Raw genomic sequence first — 26,898 nt, 5'->3', positions numbered from 1 at the left:
CTTACTGGAATCTGAATGTGTCTCCAGTATGAAACGTTAATGAACAAGTCATTCAGCTAATGATACGTTGTAGTATCCACCACTTCAATGCATGTGCTAGTTAATGGAACCTTTAAAGCTGTATGAATACAATACCACGTAACCTAGCAGACCACACCACACCCTTACCATTGATGCAGCAATTGTGTTTGATTATAGAACAGTTCTCTCTCTTACGGATCATTTGCATGCATTGAGCGTGCAGATTCTGCTTTATACTGGCCAGACATTTCCGGTTTTGTGTATTCAACAAATCCTTTATGGATTCCAGATTGATTCTTCAGGTCTCAATTTCACTACCATTCAACATGTACGGTAGATTTACTTTGCATTGAGGACTACAATGACAAGACATGTTAACAGTTTTTAATATAAGGTTGACACTGTGAACATTACTTATTTAGCTTTCCGTGGTTTTCCCGTGATATTATTACAAAAGAATAAAAGTTCCTATTATAATTCTGGAGTCAACATGATTTCGTAAAAATTAAACGTTCAGTTGCAAGTGAGCTATTCAGTCCAACAAAAGGACTTATTCTAGAAAAACCAGAAACTTTCTCTCTAAAAAAATTGTGGCAGTATTTCAAAAACGTCACTTTTATACATTTTCATTTTCGACTTATTTTCAGGTTTACAAATTCCTGTTTATTCTGGTCTCAAAGGACACATTAATAATGTTATTTATTTTTTTAAAGAAAACATTACATACTGGATAAAAAATATTGTGGATCGTCACAAATCAGCAACTTGGTTTTTTGCTTTTCAAATTAGCAACATCTGAAGCGAGAGCATAAATCATTTTCATTTAGTACTTTAAAACAACAAATATTACATAGGTTATATTTTCACTGTACACTTATAGTTTAAATCTAATTATTTCTTTACAAGCTTGCAAGTCATTAAAATTAATATGGTACATACGGATACACATACCATTCATTCATCATAAAATTTGAAAATCAAGATATATATAAAAAACTCCTCTCATATAGCGAACACTACAGACTTTCACTTCTTGAAAGTTAAAAGATACATTGTATATAATACTCACAGTGTCTGGATTCGTGCTGAATCGCTGGTACAATTCTTCTACAGAAATTTTATGATAATCGATGTCCAATTCCTGTTTCAGATCATCTAAGTTTTCTCCCTTCTTCTTCTTACGTGACTGAAAAAAAAGAAAGAAAATAATTCATAAATAAACCTGTGATACATTAAGTTAATTCATGTGAAAAAGATAATATACAGTATAGGCACTCATTTCATAAGAACAATACTACTCGTATTTTTTATGGACACTATAAAACAATGTCAAAATATAAATTCGTTAATATTGATATCCTGAACGTTGATTGTTAAATTTGGCAGAATAGTCTCGCAGAACATAAAAAAAAACCTTCCCCCCTCAAATGTCGTTTATCTGGTCCATTACATTACTTCAATCTGGCCATTTGCTTAATGTTCTCTACAAAATATTTTAAAATATGATTTGCATATCGATACTTTTTCCAAATTATCGGCTTGCTCATATTGCTGAAAAAGACACAAACAATGTCCTAAAACCTAAATAGTTCTGAATGAAATTGGCTGGATCACTCACTGGCTACGAAGTAACTGCCTACTGAAGGATGCACTGGAAAATATGGTGAACGGGAAAAAGTTCGGGAGAGAAGAAGATATCAGATTATAGGCAACATTAAGATACATGGAAACTAAGAGGAAGGCAGAAATAGGAAAGATTGGAGAATGCTGCGTTAGGCATGCATGGATGCATGCAGGTCCTTTTATGAAGTATCAAGACATTCTTCCTTTTGACTCAAAAGTTATTAAGTAAGAGATTTTTATAATCAAATATGTATGTGGCTGCAAAATTCTGTGAAATAATTATATAATTTCATGCCAATGCATGTAGGACAATAAAATGATGAGTGCTGATGAATAATTTATGACAATTTCTTTCTGTGAGAAAAAGAAAATGCATGTTTGGAGATCACTTTGTCTTCAATCAATAGACCAGTCTTACTTCAGAGAAAGATCAGCAACTGTCATAATAATTTCAAGAGAAAAATTGTTCCTGAGCCGGACATCGAACCCAGGACTTTAGGTTGAGCGCGCCAACGTTCTACCGATTGAGCTACCCAGCGACTCTAGTTTTACACGTTACTGTTCGTTAACGGAAAACCACAAATTTAAGTCACACAAAATGTGCACTCAATATTGGGTCTCTGACTTCTTGTTAACCCACTTGAGGTGTGTGTATATAAAAGAGAATAATTGAGGCGGGGTCTGGTAGAGTTCCTGGGTAGCTCAGTCAGTAGAGCGTTGGCGCGCTCAACCAAAAGTCCCGGGTTCGATGCTCGGCCCCGGAACAATTTTTCCCTTGAAATTATTAAAATCAGCTTTACAGGGAGCTTTACCTGAAAGCAAGATTTATATAATTGTCATAATACTTTTGTCACAATATGTTTCGATCATGCTTCACACCGTTAGTAGAAATCGTTCTTCTATGTTCATTGCTATTTATTAAGACATGAAATGCAGTTTATTAGATTTTCACTTAAATTTTCATGGTATGTACTCAAATACATGTTCTGAAAAAAAATTGTTTCATGTTCCAACAAATAAAACTCTCAGAAAGTTTCGCAAATTCATGCAAAACAAGTCTGTCGAAATGTCCATGATTTCGAAAAAATCCGTCACTTTTGTTGCGTATATCGTGTACCGACAGCAGATGCCTTAATCGAATGACATCTGCTTTCTTTTGACTATTGTAAAAGGTGAGGTCTTCATTCAGCATTTCGACGATGCAGTCTACTGTGAGTACCAATCATTTAAATGAAGGAAACAGAAATCAGCGAGTGAATTTATAGCAAATGTAAAACAAACCAGAGAATTTTCCAGTGGTCATTAGATCTATAAACCACGATGGAAAGAGAGCTCAACGAGTGAATATGCAGCCTCAAATTATAAAACAAGCCAGACAGTTCTCCAACGGTCACTAGATCAGCAGACCAATCCCGTTTGACGTTTGAAGACTTGGTTTTCGCTCTAGGTGTTCCTGATATTGTTTACTGATCTACGGTCGTTAGCACAGTGTAAAGCTAGTACATCATTTATACACACATATACTTTTTATTACCTCTGATTGAGATTCTGGCTGATATGTACTGTACATCTATTATCAGGCAGTACATCTCACTTGACGATATGTGTCAGAGAAACAACAATTTTTTTGTTTGTATGCATCTGAAGTCTGATTAGTGTAATATGTAGCCAGTCAGCGATATATGCAATGGAAGGGAAAAGGAACTGACCACCCTACACCATTATTTACTGGCCTAGTTGCCTCATGAGTGATTCTTTATTGGTATCACTTATGAGGTTCAGACCTGTCTTTGGACAGTTGACTAAACAACAGCATATTTTTTATGAAGTAAAAATGGAATGGAATGAATGAAAGATAACTTGAACTGGAGTGTTAGATGAATGAAATTTGTAAAGTTGATGGAAACAGACGGAACTCCAGGAAATATCCTCATCCCCAGATCTAGTTCATTCAAGATATATTCCAATTAATACCGGAAACTGAACTTGAGTCCGCGGAATAATAAATCTGTCTCCTAATACTGAATTACTGGCGAGACTATGCATTATGTTAAAGACGATGGAGGTGTAATAAAATATGTGCCACAGCTGGTATATTAAAAAAGTTACAACTGAAATTGAACGTTACGAATAAATGTATTCTTACAACATAGAACCACGAGACCGACACACCTGTATTCTATCACTTTTTTTTTTTTAACCGCTAGTGATTCCCTGGCGTGTTGAGAGTTGAGGTTAATGACTTCCATCAATGCTTGCTATGTCAAAGCAACGTTTCAAGTCTACCGCGACGTGTTTTGGTCACTGAAAATATTCAATTTATGAAATTAAGATTTAAATTGAAATCACACTTTCTCAATGTATTTAAACGTAAATATTGAATTAAATATTTTAGGAAAATTTCTGGTACGTCGACTTTACTCCTTCAAACAGATGAGTATTCAAGACTATCTTTTTCTTAACTATTTCTGAGTGACTCTTGCTTTAAAGGACCCTTTCATGTGAAAATAATTTAAAAAGCGTATTTTAATTTCACTTGTTCGACGAGTTTAACTTCATTAGGCTACTTTAGTTAGGCTAAAAACATTTCCATAGACCGAACATTTCAAACGCTTGCTTATATCGGTACTCGTACACTATGCAAAACGCATTACTAGGGTCCAGCTTCTCAGATGTGCTGTTCAACTTGACAAAGACATTACAGTGGATCCGTCCGTCACTGTTTATTTCTTTAAATAGTGTAGGTAATCGATCGGTCAGAATCTTGAAAAGTCCGCTGGCGATGAATCCTGATGTCAATTCAAATGTTTATGGCTAATCTTGGCAGGCGTATGCACTGAGTCGACCCGACCTGTATGAAGTACTGTATTCTCACCATGCGTGATTTACCATTCTAAAATTTCAACGCCCTTATTTGACATTTACTTGACATTTTAGTTTTCATAAGCCGACTACTTTCAAGACTAATCTCCACGAGCCGCCTCTGATGATTAGCACAAACATTCGAGTTTACAGCATAGCTTACCCAAGTTGAAGTATCGGTGTACACTGATAACAGCTTTCCGAGAATTTCTACAATCGTGATAAGCACAAGTACTCCTACTAACGTAAGTCGCGCATGCAAATGTTTACAAATGACCATTTATAGAATTTATTTCACTCGTTTTATCTCATAAATGACTTACTTAAAATTATGTAAAGCGATTTATGTAACATTTAAAATTACTTATTTCACGATGCCCTCTCGTCGCGTATTACTGCTATATTCTTCATCTGTACTGATAATGATATAAAATAGGGTCACTACGACCCAGCAGACGTTTTGTGCAAACTCCGAGGTAGGAGCATTCCCAACTACTCACACCAGCTGACTATGCTAAAGGCATGGTGCGAATTAACGGGGGAGGATGGTGGGATTCCCCCCCACCCCGCTGGAACGTTATCCCCCGCTCAAAAAATCCTTAGGGATAACTTCTATCCCCCTCACAAAATATAATTGTTTTAATACAATCAATAAATCAATCAATCAATCAATCAATCAAACTCCTGTATCTCCTTATGAGGAGCATAGGGTATTCACAAAGTGCCTCCATCGGACCCTATTTGTAGCCAACTTCTTCACTTCGCTCCATGTTTTCCCCTCCCTAGCAATTTCCTCCAAAACTGTTCTCTTCCATGTATTTTTTGGCCTTCCTCTTGTTCTACTACCCTGGGGGTTCCAATCCAAAGTCATTCTTTCTACTGCTCCATCTTCTTTCCTGATTGTGTGCCCTATCCAATTCCACTTTCGTCTTTTGATTTCTTTCTGATTTGTTATCTTCCATAGTTCTGAGTTCGTGATTATATGCTTTAATACAAGTATACTTTATAAAGTACAGTATAAAGTAAGCAAAGAAAATAATATTTCTTTCTGATTTGTTATCTTCCATATACTTTATAAAGTACAGTATAAAGTAAGCAAAGAAAATAATATTGATGTATTATCAACACCGGAAAGCTGACAACAATCAATAACTTGGGAATTAAACATCTTGTCTCATGCCTGCTCATGGATATAATTATAATTATTATAATAATAATAATAAATTATTATTATTATTATTATTATTATTATTATTATAATCAAGATGCAAGACAAGCAACTCAGTGCGACCAAGCGTTGAGCCGTATCGAATGAGAGTAATAATAATTTTTTGTATGATATTGTCAATCTAGGATTCTATCCCCCACTCATCAGAAATCTTAATTCGCACCCTGGCTGAAGATTCACTGTGTATCTATGTTTCGAAACTCGTCCTTACACCGCCCTCTCCCTGCGACGCGAGCCGGTGATCGGGGAATGCTAGGGAGTGATGATAATGAACTGGAGCTCTGACGGAATAAGTTGATGCCCAAATTTTATGACTCTCAAAATACCAGCAGAAGACCGAACGTAACAAGTAAAAAAGCAATGATGATGATGATGATGATGTATAAGAACATATTAAATAAATATGCTAATTTGTACTAAATTTGTAATCGCGAGATCGGCCAAAAGATTACCTGACTTTCGCCTTAGTTGGGGAAAAACCCAACCAGATAATCAGCCCAAGCAAGAATCGAACTCACACCCGAGCGCAATCCCGGATGAGCAAGCAAACGCGCTTCCGCCTAAGCTACCCCGGTGGCTCTAAAATTTTATTGAAAGTATTTTAGCGGTCAGGTGCTCGTTTCCTACTTCATTTATTATTGTATGTAAAGGACTTCATGTAACGTATCTTCAGTATCACAAAAATAACTATCCCATCCTTTACAAGTGTGTTATATTGCACTGTACTGTATACTGGGATGCTAAAACGTATTACTTTCATTAAAACCTCTAAATAAGTATACTCCCTGCAATATCACATTATTTTCTATATATAATCCGTGTAACAAGTTAGTAGATATCTGTTTCAAGAAAGGACATGTTATTTCGAAAATACATTGTCATATTGCAGATATGGTGCTTAATAATTACTCAAAATCTGTCCATGAGCATACATAATCATACAAAATTCTCTCTTAACACTGGAAGTCAAAATTCTCACCTCTAACGAGTTTCCCATGCTGCGGACTAGCCCCTGCCGGAGGAGACTGCGTTCAGTGTGATCCTGTGCCGTTATTAAATCCGGATAGACTTTCTGCTATCTATCTGATATTTTGCGCAATTCGCTACTCAAGATAAAAGGGTCTCTTTCGCTAATCGAATCCCAGCTTATCAGTACTATCGAGCGCTCAAGATTTTCAACTAGACCTATGCCTATACTCAATCACATGAAAGAAGGCGAAAAAAAAAGCGCATAGGAAGAAGGACATTGCTTTTGGAACGTTGCCAGATTTAAATTGTATACTCAAAAAATCCTTTCTACTACTACTGCTATGAATTTTGTCACTGGCTAATGAACGCAATGTTACACTATTACTTGTTTCTACTCTTAACAATATCTGTACAGTTTCGCGTCTGACTTCAGCCTTGGCAGTCTGTATTCGACATACGACAACACTGTTTCTGACTCGACGTGTGGAATTAATAATTTCATTGCACTGCAGACAGAGTATTGTATACTATTTCCCTTGCTTATCGATACAGTACACACATTACACATAGATTAATAAAATACAATAAGCAGACATACCTAATCCTTTCAAAATGCTTGCGTTGCGCCAATATGACGTGTTTACAGACTCCACCAATCAAAGCAATGTTCTATGATTTGCTACATTGTCATTCGTGTCGTTAACATAACTTGATTACTACAGAGTTGGGAAGATGTTATGTTCATTGTTAGCTTTTGAGTACAACTGACAATTGAAGATATGTATTTCGCTCAAAAGAGAGAAATAAATGCACTACTGAATCTAGTATAATCTATATTTATTTATTAAGAGTAAGAGTTCGAATTGTCGAGTATTCTTCAGACGAATAAATCATTTTCAATGCCTGTGCTAAAATAACAAAGAGGTGTGAACATACACAATTTAAATTGCCGAACGTTGCAAAGTTACTATAATTTCATTATTGTCATTTTACTGACTTTGTTAAAAATTGAACTATTTAAAACTCGGTTACATTAACGTAGTACAATTAGCGCCATTTATGTGGTTTCCGCTCAAGAAGTTCTTTACTATAGTCAGGCAACATTCAAAACATAGCGTTTCCGATCTCGAGTAGCGCATGATGTCATTGTTCCACACTAACTGGTAACGAGAGGCGTGACAGAGAAGTAGGCCATTTTCCACTTTAAGGTTCACCTTAAATACGCTAAGGAATAGAACAATGCTATATTACACTATCAAGAATAAACCGTACTTCACAGGAGCAGTTCTGTACTCTTCAAGAGTCACAAATGACTTTATATCCCCACTCCAGTCTGAGCGGTTTCTGCGCACTTTGAAATGAATGTTGCTGGTCTACAGCTTGCCGAGATATATTAGTACCATATTCATAACTTAAAATAATATCGCACTATAATAGACTACTCAAATGTTCGGGGCAGAAGAAGATAACAGATTATACACAACATTAAGGTATATAGATCATATGCGGAGACAAAGAGGAAGGAGAAAATAGAAAAGTTTGGAGAATGCTGGGTTTGCAGTGAAATAACTGCCCTGGGGCAGAACGCGTATGTATGTATGTATGTATGTATGTATGTATGTATGTATGTATGTATGTATGTATGTATGTATGTATGTATGTATGTATGTATGTAAGATTCAAATGTCATTTTTAACACCAACACAAAAGAGAACATCCGTAGCAAGCAATAGCTTCGATTAAATGAAACTGATTGGTCATAATCCATATGGTCATAAACCTTGCTATCGCGCTGCCTGAAATGTTCGTCTTCATGGGTTAGGAATTCAGTCAGTTGTACAATATGTGTACAAATTAAACATAATAGTACAGTGAAAAATGTAGGAAGGAGATTTTTTATTACTAGTTACTCAGGAGAAGATGAGCGGAAGAAACGTAAACCTTCTTGACTGTGGGTGTTATTGTAAACAGTATACAGGTTATTATTCACGCCGAAAATATTCGTAACTATATATGTTAGGAAATTAAAAGATACTAATTATTTTTAATAAAGTAACTACCGGTATTAATAATTGCTTAATACAGTACGAATAAAGCTAAGCTTCTCACTTCCTAAGCACAAGAGCAATAACCAGAAACTGATGAAGTCGGCATATATTTAATGAATAGTATCGCTCTGCGCCACATAATGTAAGCACTAATACCACTAAAGCAGCGGTCGGCAAATCGCGCGGCTTGCGACAATTACGACATATCTCTGCAAACAGGTGAATCTCTTTATGTATTACGGGTTGCGTTGCCTGTGACGTAATCTTTTATGACGTTCTGCCGACCCTTGCACTAAAGATACAGTCACACGTCGCAACTTCTGCAGCGCCGCAGTACAAAATACTGTGCAACTCTCGTACTGCAACGTGTGAACAGCGTTCTCAGGGCTGATATAGGTTTTGTTGAAAAATTTTCAGTGGTTGCGAACAATGTTACTACCCAAACGTGCCAATGTTACTTTGTATTGTTTAGATAGATTTTAATATTTGACGTGATGAAAATAAATGATATGTACGTTACTAAAACGCAGTCAGAGTATATCTGCTGATGATATAGATAGGTAATTCATTTTTTTTTAATTTTCCGTAGCGTTGTTTCAAACAGGAGGGTTGCCAACATCGCTTACAAGAATATCCTCTTGGTTATCATGAAGTAGGCTATATAGGCGTTTTTCTAACTATAGCTTTATAATAAAAATAATGTTAATTTTTGAATGCTAGTTAGGACAGAAAAATAAATAATAAACCTATTTGAACCAAGAGAGTTCTTATGGAATTTGCAAAAGCCGATTCCCACAACAAAAAGTAAAAGACTTTAGCAGAAATTGCTAATGCAACGCAATTTTCAAAAGACGATGTTAAAAAAAATACACTGTATTCGGAACCAACACAATAAACAAGGGTTAAAAATAATAGCGTTCCTAAAACTAACAAAAAGTTCTTATACCATAATAGCCTTTTCATCGCATTTATCGTAGCTCTCGAAGGAGATCGTAACTAAAATTGTTCTGTATTTGTATTCTTTCTTTGTCCCAGCAACTTTTGCTTTTGCAGATTCGACCCGCTCTCTCGGTCCAGACCTGAAGCGAACACACTGTACTGTTCTCCAACCAGGAGATAAACCGTGAAAGGAATGTGCTTACTATTGCGTATCTACTGGAGCGAAGTAGATAGATAATATTACCGTTATAACGTCAGTTTAAAAATCATGCGCTCTCCTGCTTATGTTATTTCCTGTATGGAGAGATTAAAAGACCAGGAAATTAACCGTGATATAATTTTGTAACTAGGATAGTATAAAAATGTGTATATCATTGTTATCGTTTGTGCTTTGAGAGATAGCCAATAGAGATACGAGCTTATGACATCTTATGACATCAACATTCATTCACAGCATCACCTGCTGCGTCTCATTCCCTGGAGACTTTCTCGTGGTTGGAGTACAGTAGTAGAGGTTATTCAGCTTCGAAAGACATGGTCGACAAATTTTGCCTGGAACCCTCTGACAGAAACAAGCTTCTTTTACGTGTCATAAATATACGACAGGAACCCACAGTTTTATTTTTCCTTTCGGAGGATGTCATTCAAAGGATTTTATTGCCCTTTAAAATCCATCACCTTCGGCCGGATTATTTGTAGTTATATTAGAAAGCAATGGACACACAGAAAAAAAAAGATGGAGATACAAAGTGCACTCTCATAGACGACAGAGAAAGTAAACATGAAATATACTCCACGAACTTTAGCAGTACGTTCTTCCAATCTGGAATGGTTGGACATGAATAATTCTCTGTCTCCTCGGAGAAAGACAATAGACGGAGCAAACAAAATTTTCGTCCTTTTACAATAATTATTCCCAATGGAAAATTTTAATAATAATAATAATAATAATAATAATAATAATAAACTATGGTGTAAGATGCTTATTTGAAGGATTCGTAACAAGCTGGAAGATATTAAAATGGATTTGAGGGAGGTGGGATATGATGATAATGGATTAATCTTGCTCAGGATAGGGACCAATGGCGGGCTTATGTGAGGGCGGCAATGAACCTCCGGGTCCCTTAAAAGTAAGTAAGTAAGTAAGTAAGTAAGTAATTAAGTAAGTAAGTATGGTGTAAGATGAGCACAGCTGATTGAAACAACACCAAGTGATGGGACAACAGTATAATAACTGGAAGAGTGAAATGAAATGAGACTGGAGCAATGGAAGGATTGACTAGGCACACCAAATCATGCTTGTCTTATCGCTGTTTCATATTCAAGGACGGAACGACGGTTTCCTGGTGAGAAGTTATCATTAATTCGTTAATGATAGAGGTACTAGTACAGAAATTAATAAAACCGAGTCGTACTTTCTGGGAAATATGTTGTGCTGATGAAGTAGTGCTTGTCGACAATGAAGACGATCAACAAAGACACTTGCGTCAGTTTACAGTTTGCTCAATATATTAAAACACTTATGGCAAAATAAAAACAATGACAATACACCAAGAAACTCAACGATGCAAATTAGAAGCTGCGAGAATACCAGGCAGTTTAATGACATGAAGAAGAAAGAAATATCAAATAAAAATCCAACAGAAAGTAAAAAACCTTCAGCAGACACTTCCGTACTGTCGTATACGCCGCAAACCACACATCTGCAGAAATGAATTTTTTAAACTCCCCTTTGAAGATTAAAAGCATGCGCGAGTGTTCAAACCTTAAGCAAACGCTTCCTTCTTGTGTTATATTATGCAGTTAGCCACAGAGAAAAATATACAGGGTGGAAGTGAAATAGTCTTGGAGATTTTCAGAGCCAATAGCTCATGTTGTATGTAACAAAAAACTATATCATCATACTGGTGGAGTCAATAGTTTTTTTCAGAAGAAAATGTTTTTTTCTTAAATGTTTCTCTTATTCGGTAACTATTGCGAGTAGGATCGTGTCCATAACGATAGTGAATATGATAAAGAATAATTTCTCCCTCTGGCGTATTGTATTTCAATAGTTTGGACGGTTTTAATGTAAATTTAATTTAAAAAATCTCTAATTTCAAGTCACTGCACGCTGCGAGTTGGTTGCAATACAGCGCCAGAGAACAGCTCATCTAGCGAGACACACAGAGTTCGTTGTCCTCTTACATCTGTATTACGAGAAAAGTGTGTTAGAGGCGATGTTGCCGGACTGCTGAAACTTCGAACTTGATTTTCTAATTAACCGTGCATTTAATCACAAAACGTAATATAGGTTTTCTATTCATTTCAGTGTACCCTACCGTCCCTTTCAATCTTCAAGGTTATTTGACTTCCATTCTGTACAGTAGCTATGTATTGTTTTAAGCTCCGTTTCTCTACCCAAGTTCTGTGGCGACCACAGTCGACTTTACATCGGACGCAAGCCCGAAATATGGGAAAGAAACGGAGATGATGAAAGGGGGAAGTGTAATAATGACAACGAAATGAGACCGAGGTCCAACGCCGAAAGCTACCCAGTAATTTTGCTTCAATTGGTTGAGGTAACTTGAACCAGTAGGATTTGATCTTGCGTACGCTTGTTTCACGGTCAGCATACTAACCGTTACTTCACAGCGGTGGACCACTATAAGAGGTATACAGTATTATTAAAATTACATGCTGACTAGCTTGCTTCCCGAGGGCCGTGCATGGATGCTTCCACATAAGATTAACATTTGCTCAATGTGCGTCCTATATGCAATTATTGTTCGATAGGGTCTGAGTGGCATTCGCGAATCAGATGTTGACAGACGGACGTTCCTGCCTGTCCTGATAAGAGTCACATCCCATTCCCAGAAGAGTAGCCTACGCTGATATACCCTAGAACCCGAAGCACTAAACCCTTAAATGTTATATCAGCACATGATAGCCGTACGACCCTCAAGACTTCACCCCAACTTATTTTTAACTATTGCAGGCGATAGATGCAGTGCCGGATTTAGGCCTAAGCAACCTAGGCAGTTGGCTAGGGCGGAAATTTCCGGGGGGGGGGGCGGCACTCTCTCTCTGTCTCCCCCTTTTCTTTTTTTTTTCCCATTTTCATTTTACAGTGAAATTTGTTTTTAAAACACTTGTTGGTAAATCTTTTCTGACGTTTATTCTTGGACACCTTGTAGAAGTCGGAGTCGCATTGTCGCGGTAAGAGTAAAAGGAAAGTGTGCAGCTGCATAATTATATTGTAATGCCGGTATCACGTTATTATACTATGAAACTGCTTAAATTTAACTGCTTGTATAAATAAGAATGCACTGTCGAAAATAAAAATTGGGTGTGTATTTATTATAATTATCGCTAAGGTAAGAAAACTAACCACAACTCAGTTACATTTCCAAATATATATATATATTATATATATCGTCAATAATACTATTTAAACACTTCCCAGCATGTGCACTATATAATTCGATTCATTAATTCATTCAATGTGTTCTGCCCAAGGGCAGATCTTTCACTGCAAACCCAGCATTCTCCAGTCTTTCCTATTTTCTGCTTTCCTCTTAGTCTCCGCATATGATCAATTTATCTTATCTTAATATTTCGATTTGAAAGATTTATTCGGCAAGGAGTTGTAGTTTATTTTTCAATTTAATTTATATTTCCTATCGAAGTAATAAATACTCGTAATAATCATATCACCAACAAAACCAATGCTTAAAAATGAACCACAGCCTGCCTTTAACAAATCATTTTTTTCAACAATAAATAAGTTTGAATATATTTCTTTGCATCGAGTCTGATGTGTTTTATTTAAAGGTCGAGCATTATTGATGACAGGGACATCACTGAGGATGATGCCAACAAATAACACTTGAATCGTTTGTTGTAAAAACACCACAACCGACATTTTTTTACAAAATGCGTTTTTTTTGTGGATTTTAATTGCCAGCATGAATGCGTATCTTTTGATATAAAAATCTTATATCTAGCATGACTGTAACATGTAAAAAATTGGACAAGAAATATGCATTTATTGTAAAAACCCGACAACTAACATCACATATGGTGTTTTTCAAATAAACTAGTCTGCCACACTAGCTGACAGCAGCACTGTCGCACTCAACAGCTGATTTCAGTCACAGCCGGATCAGTGTTTTGTTCCGTCTATTGTTGATTAAGTGTTGCCCTTACTATTATCATCTGTTTTGAGTATTTTGTTACAAGATGGTTAGTTCAAGTGATGAAAATGTTGCTAATGAGGATTATTGAGAACTCGTCTAAGTTCAAGGTAAAACGAGTCACAGCTAATGATGTGGTTAACTTCAAAGCTTGGTGGCGAAAATTTTATAAGCTATCTATCTAGCATGTCCGATTCATCTTAAGGCCGTGGTATACCAAAGGATAAAAAGGTACATTTTAAAATTTCGAAGGTGAATGAGTTTTTTCACTGCAATGAACAAAAAGGTAAATTTCGTTGTAAAGAGTTCACTGACAGCATTGTACCGACAGAAGTATTCACCATTCGAATTCCTGAGAAAAGTGTTTGTGCTGAAAATTTACCGTTTGAACTGCCAAGAGACGTAGCTTATAACAGCTCGAGGCTACCAATCAATGTTAAAAGAATGAAGGACCTTAAGAAGATTTTGCAGTTCATACCGGATGAAGTGAAAGGATTCTACACAGAACTGTACACATGGCCTACCTCCAACAAAGACAGTAGGCTAATGACAGTGAAAGCGAAGACTAGAAAAATAATGTCATGATAAGAAAAATGTCTGTTGCAACAGAAAAAAAACTTGAATTTTTTTGTGATTTTATATTGTAGTTTTTACATAGATTATAAAGTTTGTTCATACTTAGTTTTAGTTTGTTGGAAAAACCCCATAACATTCTAATTAATTAATTTTTTTTGGGACTTTATATATATTATAAAGCGCAACTAACGGTGAATAAACCTCATATTTAGCAACTAATACCACTTGTTAAATACATTTTGACAATAGAAATGAAAGTAATGAAACTAAACAGTTTTTATTGATTTCCCAAAAGTTTTGTTTTTGTCACTTATGGGGTTTTAGAAATAAACGATTCGCTTGTAAAAACACTGAAAATCAACAGAAACATTAGAGGACATGTCAAATGTTCTGAATCTCTTCGGAGATTACTTAGTCTTTCATAAACTGGCTAGGATTTGATTCCAGATTGAGTGTGGCTCATTGTGAACAATGCGATATCCATCCTACTATTCTACAGTATTTAAAACGACACGTTCTATCACCTAGTTTGAATAATTGTTAAGAATTAATCACCGTGTTTTCCGGCGTATAAGACACTTTTTTTTTCTTTGAAAACAAGCTTGAAAAACAGGGCGTGTCTTATACGTCCGTACTGAGTTTGTGAATGGGTCAGAGCTTCATGGAATGCTATGAAAACTGAGACAGCGGTTAAATCATTTAAGAAGTGTGGCATTAGCATTGCACTGGATGACACAGGAAACAATTTGTTGTATTAAGGATTCAGAATCCGATTTAGAAGAGGTTTCAAGTGACTTTTCAGTTAGCTCTGAGGATGAATTTCTGGGTTTTGACAAATAAAATTAAAATGCATTATTTCCTAGTTAGTTATGGTTTAATTTTTTTAATGATCAAGTTGACCTCAGTTTACGAATGGAAAATAGTTCATTTCAGAGGAAATAGTGAGTACAACACGTAATATGCCCTATAAGGTCTTCCCTAAAAATCTATCTCCCCCAAAGCAAAAACCGAAATGACGCCTCTGCCTAAATCCTGGACGGACACATGGTGGGACTACCATGAACGTGATATCACTGCTTATCGAGCTTCATATTAACAAACATTCTTTATCCTGGACGGAATAATTAGATGTCACGACTGTAGCATAGGCTACATGCAACGTTAAAGCTGCGAAATAAATAAATAAATAAATAAATAAATAAATAAAATATCTCCCACTGTGATTCTGGTAGTAGCGTTTCTAGTTAGAAAGGTTTCTCGTTACAAAACTAAGGGGATCCAGGTTCGATTCTCGAAGGGGGAAGTAAACATTTATTTACCATTAGGACTAAGTGTGTAACTTATCTACGTATGTTTATTCTCGATTGACTTAAGCGGTGGGCGGGAGCAGTGAAATCACGTGACCACAGAGTACTGCTTCTTATGAATTGGTTCATAAACTTCACACAAGTAAGAAAAGGAGGGGTAAGAGCTCTATCCTTGAAAGTGATAATAGCACAGTGTAGTATATACAGTTACGAAGCTTGAGTTGTGAGGGTGCTAGGAACAATAGACTGTGCGGGTACTATATCGCATTGTCTATAATGAGGCGATATTAGTGATCCTAGTGGTTAGCAACTATCTATGGATGCATATTTACTACGTATTGAGCTTCGTGACTATATATACTAGACTGTGATAATAGGTAGATAATACTCTTTCCAAAGCCATAGACTATGGATGTTATATAACATTACACCAATATTTTCCATTTTACGATATACCGGTAGGCTAATGTTCGAAATTGTTTTTTTTTTCCGTATCATATTGCATCGCTTAAAAATATTTTCTGGTATATAATAATTTAAACTTAATCAGATTTTATTTTAACTTGTTTCCTTTAATAATTTAAGTATACAGATGAAATTTCTTTACAGATTAAAAGCGAGCACTTCCGAACAAGAATAAAACAGATCCAAAGGCTACCTATGTGCATTTATTAATATTGTGCGTAGTCACGCTATAGGAGTTCCTATATCCGTCGAGTTTGTTGCGCTGGTTTCAGGATTTTAACTGGATTGAACCGATTCCGGTCAGAAAGGTGCACGGACACTCGTGACTTCATCTACACATCGGGGCGAGTTGCAGGATTCAAACGGATGAAAAAACCTTGTTATGAAGTTAACCTTCACTGTACGTTTATAGCTAAATGCACGTAAAATCAAGCACAGCATTAACAATTATAATGAGTCATAATTTATGGGTTAATAAATGTTTGAAATCTTATCCATAATTTTTCAAATATTATTATATCTCTAAAACAAATCTATAAACAGTACAGAAGACCTAACGGCACTATTTAGTGCAAGTATTTTGTTTATTTTTTTTCTATTTTTTATTTATTGAAATAACAAATTAGAATAGGTACATATACATATTTAAAATAATGAAGTTTGTACCTAGAAGAGCTCGGAAAGTTCCAGTTACATGATATCAATGGCATCATACCAGAAAGGTGTATCAACAAATGCAGAATTATTGAAATATTTTAATACAAAATATTTATGTTTCAAAACAAACGTTTGAGAATTACAATGGGCATAAGGAAGAGTCAAAGAAAGTACCTTGTTATGTAGACAAGGATAGGAAATATTATTTTATATCTAAATGGCTCTAATATAAAGGTGCAGTTTTGTTGATACGGCCTTCTGGCATGATGCCCTCGATATAATCCTACAAGTTAAATAATATAATTAAAATTTTCAGTAGGAATTGAGGAAAAAGCACTAGTTGAAAAAAATAAAATGTTAAATAATGGGCAGATTAAAATTAAAGAAATATAATATTTAATTATCTTACCGAAAATGTTATTATTAAGGATTTATTTCAAAAAACTGATTTTATAATCTTGGTCCATAATATGAAGAATGGATTTGTTCTGATTTTGTATTGTATTTTGGGCCTAGTAAAAGAGGTAACATATATTAATATTTCGCCTCGTATTACGAAACGTTCCTATTTCATCTTCATTTACAACAATATTAAATTTATGAAAGAAAGTTCGACGAAGTTAAATTGTAAATTTGTTGAATATTACGAATACAAAGTTATGGAAAAAAATCAGCTGTGCTGGGTAATAACAAATTTTAATTATTCTTTTTTGAAGCAAAAACAACGGAATAATAAATTTCCTCCCCAACAAATTATACCATACGTAAGTATAGATTTAAATATTTATATAGTTTCATTTCATGATAAAGTCTCAGAATTCTATTTCGAATTCATCTTGTGAAATTCGTAGTGGGCAAAGCGGCTGTGAGCCTAATTTTTGGCTTACCTGCGGTCAGGGTGTCCAGCAATATGTTTAGCGTTGGTTTGAAAATTCCGTAAAGACAAAGTGCAAGATAAGACAGCCGTGAAAAAGCCCCTTCCTCCCCCCCCCCCAAAAAACAAACAAAACCTGACACTTCTTCGTAAAGTGTAACGGTTGTTTAGCATAGCCTATGGTTGACTTGTCAAAGAGCATAGTACTGTATTATCATCTGTCAGAACCATTCAGTTTTCCTTCAATTTTCTCTTCATCGCTACCCAAGGAATATCATTCAGTTTACCCAATAGAAGAATGAACACATCATTGAAGGAAATGGCCGCATACAAATATTACTCTTTTTTAATTTGTGCGTTATAAATGTTATAATATATGTAATAGTCTATTACATATATACTATATTTTACATAAATTTTTATTTTCATTTACGAGAACCCTGTCCCTCATAGACTGCTTCAGGAAAAATTCTTGGGCCATTTCTCACCTACGTTCAATTTCGACCTTTAACAACCTTATGAATTGAAATCGTCGTTAGGATTATATTGTTTCCCCCATGGTAGACATCAACATCATTGTGTCCAATCTCTACTCTGTAATCATTCGCCATTATCGCAGAGTGGCGAAAGAAACGGCGGACGGAAAGACGGTTTCCTGGTGCGAAGTTGTCGTCGATTCGACTTAACGACAGGAACATATCAATTAACAGTGGCGAGGCGGATATATTTTGTACATGTAAGAGCTCGTAAGTCAAACTGATAGCCGAAGAAGAGAATTATTATTATTATTATTATTATTATTATTATTATTATTATTATTATTATGCTTTTGAGTGAATGCACATTGTCCTAAATATTAGGACACAGTTTTATTTGTATTTCAGATCAATTTTTCGGCCCTTCTTGTCTAATTTCAGTCACGGAGCCGTAAAATGACACTTGTACCAAAATTCCTGAAAATCGCAAACGTAATTCTTGGCTTCCGTATAAGTTATGTCATAGGCCATCCATACTTATTACTAGACTTCGTTGAATTGCCACACGCAGCATGCAATCAGGTTGCCGATGTACGGTAGTATAGAAGGAGCAGCTACAGCTAATGTATACCTATGTAAGCACATGTTTTTGCATTACTGTGGTTGGAATAGTCAAAGCTTAACATTTGTTCAGTGCAGACAAGAATTCAATCAAACATACTACAATGAGAGTGTTGCTGTTACAAACAACTGCCCCTGGAATACCCTTACCCCCGCAGCCCTTAATATAGTGTATAAAGTATCACAAACCGTTATCCAAAATAACAATTCACTAATTTAAGAAAAAGTGAAATGTAAGTTGAGAAACATTATTGCTAAAAATTCTGCCTATTCACAACTTCGTATTATAAATGATGTACTATCAGGTCACGACAAGACGTCTGAAGTTGGTATACTAAAAAGTAGTGACTTTCCGTTCTTCAAATATGCACCTATTACATCGTATGATGTTGAACGTACATTTTCCCAATATAAAAACTGTTATCAGCATATAAAAACTGTTTGAGCGACCAATGCACATATTCAAGGATGATGTGAGTATATTACATTAAATTTTAAGAGTTAATATATCTCACTACAAAATAATTGTGTATATACATGTTTAGAAATTTCCTACTTCAATGATCATTCATTATATTTCTTGACTGCAGGATACAGGTTTTATTGTAACCGCAGTATACTGCTCAGTGTTTACATCAGACGCATACTCCATCCGTTGCACGTCCCTTTCTCATACAGTCTATAGCGCGTGCACAGTAAACCTTACGATTCTCGTGGCAATTCCACGAAGTCTACTTATTACCTTATATCACGCTCCTCGTCATATTTAAGTGCACTAAATGACTGCTTTCACAAACTTCCTAGCATACAATCCGAGAAATCAGGAAAGTTTGAAGAAACCACTGTTTTCTCCACATAGGTCCAGCAATTCAGTGTAATTATATATAACGCTAATTCATATGCACACCAATTAACTAGTTCTAAGGTCAGCATTCAGCTAGTGTAATCGCAGACACCATATGCTTACAGGACCTCGCTGAACATGAGACTGCCATTGGCTCCTTGCTTCCCGCCGCCGGAGCTAACTGGCCAAGCAAATAGAGAATGCTGACAGTGTGCGCGCACTTGTAATCGATAGCTATATATGTTACAACTAAAAAGTGTAGGACTCGGTTTCACTACAAGAACGAACCATGTCAGAGACTGTGAGTGAATAAAGATACTGTATTCAGATTTTTAATTGTAAAGGAGAGAGAAAAACCATTCTTGTCATGAAAAGGAGTCATAATTTTAGGGAAATAAACATGTTATGCTGATAACGATGTGACAGGGATGTCAAGGCGCCTGTATTACGTGCTCATACTACAAGCAATACAAATCCAACAAGGTTCACTTTTTAGCAAGGTAAGTACAATAATCGCTCTTAAGGAAATGTTTTGCGGGTTCTTAAGAGCACGCAGTGCAGGCTCGTAGTGCTTGTCGACAATGAAAATAATCCAACAAAGATTGACGATGCACGAAAACTGGATGCAGCGGAGTTAGTGTAGTCAGCCGATGTGGATTGGAAAAATCCCTAGCTGAGTGCAAGCGTAAAAGTTTTCTCAAAAGGACGTAGCACTAGGGTCCCCCTTCAGGATAATTATTACATAATATAAAGCTTATCTTTGATCAATGGGTTCACAACGATACCGACTTCTATCTAGTTCACGGAGACTGTTGTCTGACATTTTAGGCCGACATTTGTCATTTGACAATTATTTCGAACTTTGTACCACAACAATAAACAAAATACACAACGATTAATACAAGCCGACTAACTTGAGTGTGTATGACAGGTAAGTGACTATTCTTGTGACCTGATAAGGAGGTACTAAAACAAGATACACTCATTGGGATTCGTCGTTCAGCTGCCAAGGACAGACAAGTCGAAAATGTTTCTATCGTGCAAGTGTATCATATTAGAAAAAGAATGACCAGCTGCCATACGCTGATTCCCTTCGGAAGACTTCGGTTGATTTCGTGAGAGCTTAGGTTTACACGCAAATGAATTTCTTATGCACGACTCCGCTCTGTTTTTCCTTTGTTTTGTTTGTTTGTTGCTTCTTCTGTCTGTTTATAGACCAAGCGTTATAAATAATCCTTAGGCCTAACAAAAATATATTCAAGGGGTAAATTAGGCGCAAAATAAACATCACTTCTCTAGACGTGTGAAACAGGCGCTGTCCGAAGGCAGACTTAGACAAATTCACGCTACAGAAGCTCTGTTATCTTTTGTTATCTAAGACTGTACATCCCAGTTCTTCCTCTCATTTCTGTCCCTCAAAATATTCGTATAGTGAACGTAAAAAACAATAACAGCGCCACTGCGATCAGCGGACAATCAAATTATAGAGAATTTAAACATATGTTTACAATTGAATCCTACCTTCCTAACCTCTTATTAAAGTTCTGGGCGATATGTGTCAGAGGAAGAACTGTTTATATACATCCGAAGTCTGATTAGTGTAATATGTTACTAGTCAGCAATGCATACAATGGAGGGTGAAATGAATTGGCCATCCTACCCTATTATCTCCTGGCTTAGTTGTCTCATGAATTATGCCTTATTGGTGTCATTTATGAGGTCATAACATGTCTTCGAACTGTTGGCTAAACCACAACTTGCCTCCCTCGATCAACTTTCTAACTCTGACACATTAGTAAGTTGAGATGTTTCTAGTATACGTATATATAATGCTAATCCTTCCGTACACTTCTGAAATTATCTTTCTAGTTCTGAAACCCATTGCAGCTCAAGTCAAGTGCGGAGAAGAACGTCAACCTGAGAGGATTCTGCAGTTCAGAGCTCTGAATGTCCATGACCGCCATTCAGGATTCCAGCGTCCGCCGCCGCTCAATCTGTTTCAAGGCAAGCACATCGCCATTTCGTCAGAGACCGCGGGCCGGTTCAGCCACCTTCATCACCTTGCATACGTTGGCTGCTCTCCGGTCGAGCCCAGCCCAATCCGGACTAATCCGCACACACAGGCACGGCCACTCGACATCGCTGAGTTGGCTGGTAGGCTACGATTTTTGTTTTAAACCGGGAAATCAGCTGTGACGTTACATGCTTCATGTTTGGAAGAGTGCCACATTATCCGCACGCTCGAAACTCCTACACGTCTATTCTATAATATTTTATATCACGAATTTTAGTTTTTTTTAGTAGGTTATTTTACGACGTTTTATGAACACCTTAGGTTATTTAGCGTCTGAATGCGATGAAGGTGATAATGCCGGTGAAATTAGTCCGGGGTCCAACATCGAAAGTTACCCAGCATTTGCTCATATTGGGTTGAGGGAAAACCCCGGAAAAAACTTCAACCAGGAAACTTGCCCCGGCCGGGAATCGAACCCGGGCCACCTGGTTTCGCGGGCAGACGCGCTAACCGTTACTCTACAGGTGTGGACCGAATTTTAGTGAAGAGATTAAAATGGAATGAGGAACATTTGAACAATGACATAGTTTTCCGTTCCAAAATCGTCGACTATCAACCCAAATTGAAAACTCGAATATTTCGAGAGATCACGTTTTATTTTGGAGCTGTGTTACACGAGCCTATTGAAATCCCGCCAACGCACAACGTATTCGATTATATTCATGCAAGCTATAAATTCTGCAATGCCTTGCTGCATTTTATATATTACATTTTCACTATAGGGTTATCGTTTTTCAGCCACTATTTGGTGCTCTTATTATGAGCAGTACGGCAGAAATGAAGAGTAAGGGAAAAGGACTGTTTCGTATGACCAGACTCTGGTAAGAGAACACCGATCTGCTTGACAATGAATCGCGTATATATTTCTATATGCAACAGTTTCATGCATATTACTATGTCATTCAAATGGTTAACATCGGCGAGTCAAAGAGTTACTATGTAACGCAAACACTCGCAGATATCCCTTGCAACACTGCTGATTGTTTTGTTTATTACATACAAATCATCCGATATGCGACACGCTTTTAAGGTGAAGAAAACTGACCTCAACCTCTCCTTCCACTGATTCAAAAGACAGTAAAATAATTTCTGAACTGAACTAGAAATACAACAATAAGACATATTGCAACCTTGACTTACATTGATTGGCGCGGCGAGTAAGAAACAAACGAGTAAAATAACAAACACACGGTGAGCGGTGTAAGCTTGAGTATCAAAAGAACAGAGTATGAACTGCAACCTCTTATCAAAGTCGTTTTCCATTAAATCCTGTAAGAGTTGGACTTTATAAGAGTGATATTTAGTACTGTACAATATTTTCCAGGCAGTTGTTTTCGAGATATATCATGTAGATTATATTTTACGGAGAGAAGAAAGTGGTTTCTCTTTGACCATTAGCAAAACATTGCTTCAAATCAGTGGACGGCCTTCCAGATCTTTTTGTCTCTGACATGTTCATGTTTTTTGAATCTCGCTTCTATTCAGTTCTCTGATAACTGAGAAACAGGTGGCCGACTTGGATGAGTTTAGTTAAAAAGTGCACATGCCTCTTCTGTCACCAAATCCTATCATCATCAGGTTCTAAATTCTTTTATTTTCTGTTAAGATCATCTTGATTTATGTTGATTTCAACAATAAAACTACTTTCATAACACAAGGACAAATAAAAGAATCAACAATTAAACTACAGTATTACCATAGTAACCACAATCATAGTGTTTCTATGTAAAATAAATGAAGTTTTGCATAAAAACTATGCTCTCTCAAATGCTTAAGTACTCGCGTCGGATCAAATCACAATATATAAACAGCTGTTGGCGCTAAATGATAAATGACTACAGCCGGACCGTTTCAAAGACTTCAGCAACAGAAGAAATTACACACCACCTATATTACCTTCCAGCAAAGAAAACAGAGGAAAGAAAAAACACTCAGGTCATATAGACCCGACGCGAATACTTAAGGGTTGAGTGACATTTAAAAATGTTCTCGATGATGTCATAACTCGCACAACAATCACAAAAATATTTTGTTTTCATAAAGATATTTATTTCTAAATATAAGATTTGTCGTGTCTTGAACTTTTTGTCCAAAATCCCCACATCAAATTTTAATTGCAAGTATGGTTTACATTTGAAAAACCCTGCATACTCGTCTCATTTTTGCCAAGCAGATGTCCTGTATAAATAAACGCAACAAAGTCTTGGGTTTTTATTTCTCAGCCCTCTGCCGCTACCTACAATAAAAATAATAACAGAGATTCCCTCGTCTGAAAACGGAAATCTTTACAGTCACCGCATGGCACAAGTGCTGCCTCCTTAATTGAGAGCGTCTGATATACTTATAAATCTTGCCCTTCCTATGACGCACTTCACAGTCACTGACAGTATTATTATTCAAGCCTCAGCTTACAACGTAAGTCATATGAAGATTGTTTCTATGAAGATGACCACTTAACACAAATACAGGAGCAATGTCTCATTTTTCGTTATATAATGTACATCGCTTCACAGCATTTTAAATCTTAACACTAAGAGGACTAGAGGAAGGAAGGGAAAACTTACTCTATGCATATCTTTTCCTGTTATTACAACAATTTACCAATTTATCGCTGTCACTAGTGTAGTCGTTTTCTTCCCTCTTAACGAAGCATACATATTACATCTCTCAATTTTCTACAAATCTGTAAGCAAATAAATGGAATATGGGAAGCAATATTTATATTTAATTATCCTAATCTTGTCAATTCTAATAGTTATAGTATTAAATTTAAAAAGTTATGTATGGATTTTATAAATAATGAAAAATTGTAAATTTAAATTTATATATTCTTATTACGTAGTAGACATAAGACAAATTGTTTTATATACTTCTTAATTTTCAATTCAGGAATCCGCCCCTGAGCACGAGTTCTACTCTTTCAGGGATGAGCTAAAGTTTTTTCTGTTTATATTATATTTTACGTTACAATTATTAGCAAAATAAATAAATAAATAAATAAATAAATAAATAAATAGCTATGAATAGCTCTGTATAATGTACTAATTGTTTTCCTGTCCATACGATCGTTTGTTAATTTAAAGAATTTCCCTTCTCTATGCATTATTGTACAAAACATATATTGCTGACTAAATTAGATTGTCGCTGAAAACATCTGCATCTACTAACTAGTATTTATTCTATTGTCGTTAAAACATTTGCTAATTCATTCCACTGTCGTTCAAAATATGTGCTAATTCATTCGATTTCCATTTAAAACACGTGATGACTACAATAATTCATTTCGATTGTTAGTCCAAATATCAGCTAATTCAGGTCGACTGTAGTTGAAAATACCTACCAACTAATTCAGACCGAGTGCCGTTCAAAATGTCTGCTAACTATTGTCTACCTAAGACAAGAACCGTACTATACCAAAACAATATGACGTCACTGACTGATCTGCGATTGATTGAAGGCAAAGCCAAAATACGCTATAAAATATAGTCCCGTAAATATTTCATTATAAATAACGTCTTTACACATATTATGCCAATTCTAATCAGTGCAAAAGTAATTAACCATTATGCTAGATTAAAAGAAACCTAATGTACCTATACATTAATGTGTACTTGAACTTTCGTTTACCACAGCGTCATACATTAGTATGGTCCTTGGCTTGGATAGATAATAATTCAGTTAGTGTTGTTCAAAATATTTGCTAATTAATTCTATAGGCGTTCTATCTGGTAACTATTAAGTTTGATTGTTGTTCAAAACATTTGCTAACTAACAAATTCAGTTCCGAATGTCGTTCCAAGTATCTGATAACTAGTTAAAGTCGATAAATATCAATAGCAAATGAAGCAACTCGTATGTACACATCCAGGAGTAATATTTTCAGTTTCTCTTAACAACGATGCAATTTCAATTTCGTAGAAACAAGTAAGCTTCAATTGCATATGAAATTCCTTATAAGTGAAAGTGGAACGAAAGCAATTTAGGTTAGATCTACGGGAGGGCCAGGAAAAAATAACTGAGAACTCCATTATCCTAGCTGCCAAAGATTATAAAGTGCCTTAAAACGAAATAAATTATTTGCTTAAGGATGAGAAACTACTGTATGTGTCTGAAAAGTACCTACAAACAAGGAAGTGTTTACGGCATTAGTAAATGTAAAATTGCAGAATTATCCTGCGTAGTTTTGACAACAGTCTCTCGGGCACCTCAAGGACACAACGTAGCCGCTGCTAGTGCGAATGACGTCTGATTCACCGGACTCCTCAACACTCGCGCAGTATTAAAACTCTTAATACTAATATAAGGTTTCTGTCGAGATGAATCATGAAATTTTCGCTCTGAGACGCCCTCACTAAATTGAAAAACTTCCTCATGTAAGCAGTAGCCTTTAGTTTAGTTTAAACATACGAATAAAGGTGCAATGTGGATTCGAATATTCTTCATTTCGGAATAAAATGTTTTCACACACACACACCTCATAATTATGATAATAGACCTATTAACTGGGCAAAGTGGGCGCGTGGGGTTTATCATCATCATCATCATCATCATCATCATCATCTCACAAACATTCCACAATCACGTTCGAGGTTTCGAGCCAGGTCCCCTGAACTAATAAAAATGACCGGAAGTTGTATATATTATGTTTGTTGTTGCTTAGTCAACTGTCCGAAGACAGGTTTGAACCTCATAAGTAACACCAATAAGGAATCACTCATGAAGCAACTAGGCCAGAAGATAATGGGGTAGGGTGGCCAGTTCCTTTTCCCCGCCAATGCATACATCGCCGATTAGCTACATATTCCACTAACCAGACTTCAGACCCATACAAACAATATATTGTATTTAATAAATAAAAAAATAAATTAATAAAGACTATAGGCCTACTATTAACAATCGCAACTCTCCTCACAGCTACAGAAACACAATTTTCAATATGTTACAAGTACTGTAAAACTGGAGAACAGATGTTTTACAACTGGACCGAACATTTTATCCCCCACCTACTGTATTTTTGGAAAACATACTTTAGGTATTAACACCTGAACAGCTGTCGGGTAGAGGCAATGCTACAATGCACGATCTTGTACAGAATACATGCCATAATATAACCTCAATAAAACCAGTTTGTGTTATATG

The 26,898-nt window shown here is 36.0% G+C and overlaps 1 protein-coding gene across 5 annotated transcripts in view; it reads right to left on the bottom strand.

Annotated features, from left to right (window-relative positions):
* Positions 1-26,898, bottom strand: part of Atpalpha (sodium/potassium-transporting ATPase subunit alpha) — a 331,079-nt gene that overhangs the window by 48,067 nt on the left and 256,114 nt on the right. For 4 of the 5 annotated variants that reach the window (XM_069832988.1, XM_069832986.1, XM_069832985.1 and 1 more), the window contains one exon: positions 1,091-1,207. In XM_069832988.1, the coding sequence (XP_069689089.1) occupies positions 1,091-1,207 (117 nt within the window). Of the gene's footprint in view, positions 1-1,090; positions 1,208-6,713; positions 6,841-26,898 lie in introns of those variants that run through there. The other variant, XM_069832987.1, reaches the window with a different exon arrangement.

Source organism: Periplaneta americana, chromosome 8 (genome assembly GCF_040183065.1).
Source record: "Periplaneta americana isolate PAMFEO1 chromosome 8, P.americana_PAMFEO1_priV1, whole genome shotgun sequence".
NCBI classification, from domain to species: Eukaryota; Metazoa; Arthropoda; class Insecta; order Blattodea; family Blattidae; genus Periplaneta; species Periplaneta americana.
The sequence above is the reverse complement of the archived record's forward strand: the minus strand, read 5'-3'. Positions and strand labels throughout refer to the sequence as shown.